General features: G+C 39.2%; 1 protein-coding gene across 1 annotated transcript; it reads right to left on the bottom strand.

The window, feature by feature from the left end:
* Positions 1 to 409: 409 nt before the first annotated feature.
* Positions 410 to 1,672, bottom strand: LOC135149891 (uncharacterized). The gene has a single exon (XM_064085823.1). It carries the CDS (start codon positions 1,670 to 1,672, stop codon positions 410 to 412), a length of 1,263 nt encoding a protein of 420 aa, XP_063941893.1.
* Between the last annotated feature and the right edge of the window lie 682 nt (positions 1,673 to 2,354).

Here is a 2,354-nt window from a genome sequence, read left to right as displayed (position 1 = left end):
TGTTGTTGAAATTGAGATGAGAAAGCTTCTTGTGCCATTTCCAGCTATCTTCCACTGAAACTCTTGTAGATAAGCAGATTGCTTTTCCATCAGAGTTTGTTGACAGTCTGGTTTCATATATGTTACCACTCCTGTTTCCTATTAGAGCAACTTTGCCTATAGATTTGCTTACAACTTCACAGTGCTCATCATAGAAGTCAATATGATAACCTCTGTCACAGATTTGACTCACAGATAACAGATTGTGTTTGAGCCCTGAGACTAGAGCTACATTTTTGATGATGTCATTTCCAAGATCAATATTGCCATATCCCAGATTCCTTCCTATGTTGCCATCTCCATAAGAAACACTTGGGCCAGCTTTCTCCATATACTCTGATAGCAGGGCTTTGTTACCAATCATGTGTCCTTAACATCCACTGTCCAGAGCTAGGATATTCTTCCTGTTGCCCTTTGGTTCAGAAGATTCAGGCTCTTTATTTGTGGTAGCCATAAGAGCATAATTCACCTCTTCCTCCTCAGAGTCTGAGGTATCTGCCCAATTCCTGCCTCTAGAGATGAGAACCTTCTCAGTTTTCCCTTTCTTGCACTCAGGTGCAAAGTGTCCCATCTCTCCACAATTATAGCACTTGACTTTGGATTTGTCCAGCTTTCCAGACTTGCTGTCCTTACCCTCAGTCTTCTTGAAGCTTCTTTGTTCGGTTGAGGAACCTTTCTTTGAGAATCTCTTATTCTTCCCAAAGTTCTTGTAACCCATCTTCTTGAAGGTTTTCACTATCAAGGCAGCCATCTGCTTAAACTCTTCTTCATCCATGCTGTTAGAGTTTGAAGATTCATCATCAGAGTTTGAGTCATCATCATCAGAGTTTGATGACTCAGTTTCAGACTTTGTCACCAAGGCCTTCCCTTTTGCTTTCTTCTTGCTGGAGACTTTCTTTTCAACCTCTTCTTCAACCTTGAGGGCCACAGATCTTGATTTTCTCCCATGCCTCTTGCATCTTTTCTCCATCTCAAGTTCATGGGTTTTCAGCATACCATAAATCTCATCAAGATCCATCTCTCCAAGATCATTGTTGTCTCTGATTGTGGTTGCCTTCAAGTCCCACTTTTCAGGCAAAGCAAGAAGAAACTTCAGATTTGAGTCTTCCATAGCATAATCTTTATCAACCAATGATAGATCATTCAAGAGCTTTACAAATCTGTCATAAACATCAGTCAATGACTCATCAGACTTTGACTCAAAGTGCTCATACTCCTGAGTGAGTATTGTCTTCCTATTTTTCTTAATGGCTTTAGTTCCTTGGCACTTGACCTCCAAAGCATCCCAAATCTCCTTGGCTGTCTTGCATCCAATTACCCTGTTAGCCATGACATTGTCTAAAGCACTGTGAAGCAGATGTTTCACCTTTGCATCCTTGCTTACAGATGCTATGTCTTCAGGAATGAAATCTTTCTTCTCCTTTGGAATCAGCTTTTGATCTTCTCCAACTGCAATAGAAAGCTTTGTTGGAACATGTGGACCATCCTTGATTCTGTCCATAAAGTCAGGATCAGTAGCTTCCAGGAACATGGTCATCTTGACCTTCCAGATGGGATACTCAGAAGCTTTCAGCATTGGAACCCTGATGGACTCATAACGGTTTCCGGAATTGAATTGTTTGTTATCAGACATGATTGTGTGTTGTGTTTGGATCGTAAACTGTAAGCAAACAGCCTCTGCTCTGATACCACTTGTTAGGCCGTATTATTCACTGTTGAATCAGTGAATACAATCACACAATTAATAATGTAAATAGTAAAGATTGATTCAGAAAAGCTTTTATACTAAAGACTGATAAAAGCTGTTTACAATAATTCAACTCCTCTCTCAATGATGAACAAATATCAACGAGAGCTGCTAGGGTATAATTATAATGTACTCGAGTGAACAACTCATATAGAGTAACCCTAATCTGTCTTTATATAGACACAGTTACAAAATCAATCTATGATTTGATTTCCTATGAATCTGCCTTAATACAAATCAATCTAAGATTGCTTCTGTTTCCATAAGTTATCTTCTGTAGTTTCCTTAGCCAGATAATCACTCCTTAGCATCTATCCTCCTTCTGAAGTCTATCTGCTTCGTAGTGCCACGTGTAAACTCTGTCAAGTCTTGGCTTCGGTAAACTCTGTCAGTGTTTACTCCTTAAACTTTGATCAGCTTCTGAGTAAACTCTGATATGCTGATATGCTCCTGTTCTAAGATAAACTTGAAGAACATTAGCAATCATCAGTTATATCTAACATTCCGGAATTTATTGGACGCGTTTGAAATTTCATGATTTTTGGTGTAACGGTATTTAACCCATTTA

This window comes from Daucus carota, chromosome 1 (genome assembly GCF_001625215.2).
Source record: "Daucus carota subsp. sativus chromosome 1, DH1 v3.0, whole genome shotgun sequence".
NCBI lineage: Eukaryota > Viridiplantae > Streptophyta > Magnoliopsida > Apiales > Apiaceae > Daucus > Daucus carota.
The sequence above is the reverse complement of the archived record's forward strand: the minus strand, read 5'-3'. Positions and strand labels throughout refer to the sequence as shown.

What these genes read in the sequence shown, in the direction of transcription:
- LOC135149891 (XM_064085823.1), bottom strand. Translation starts at nt 1,672, where the DNA reads ATGTCTGATAACAAACAATTCAATTCCGGAAACCGTTATGAGTCCATC.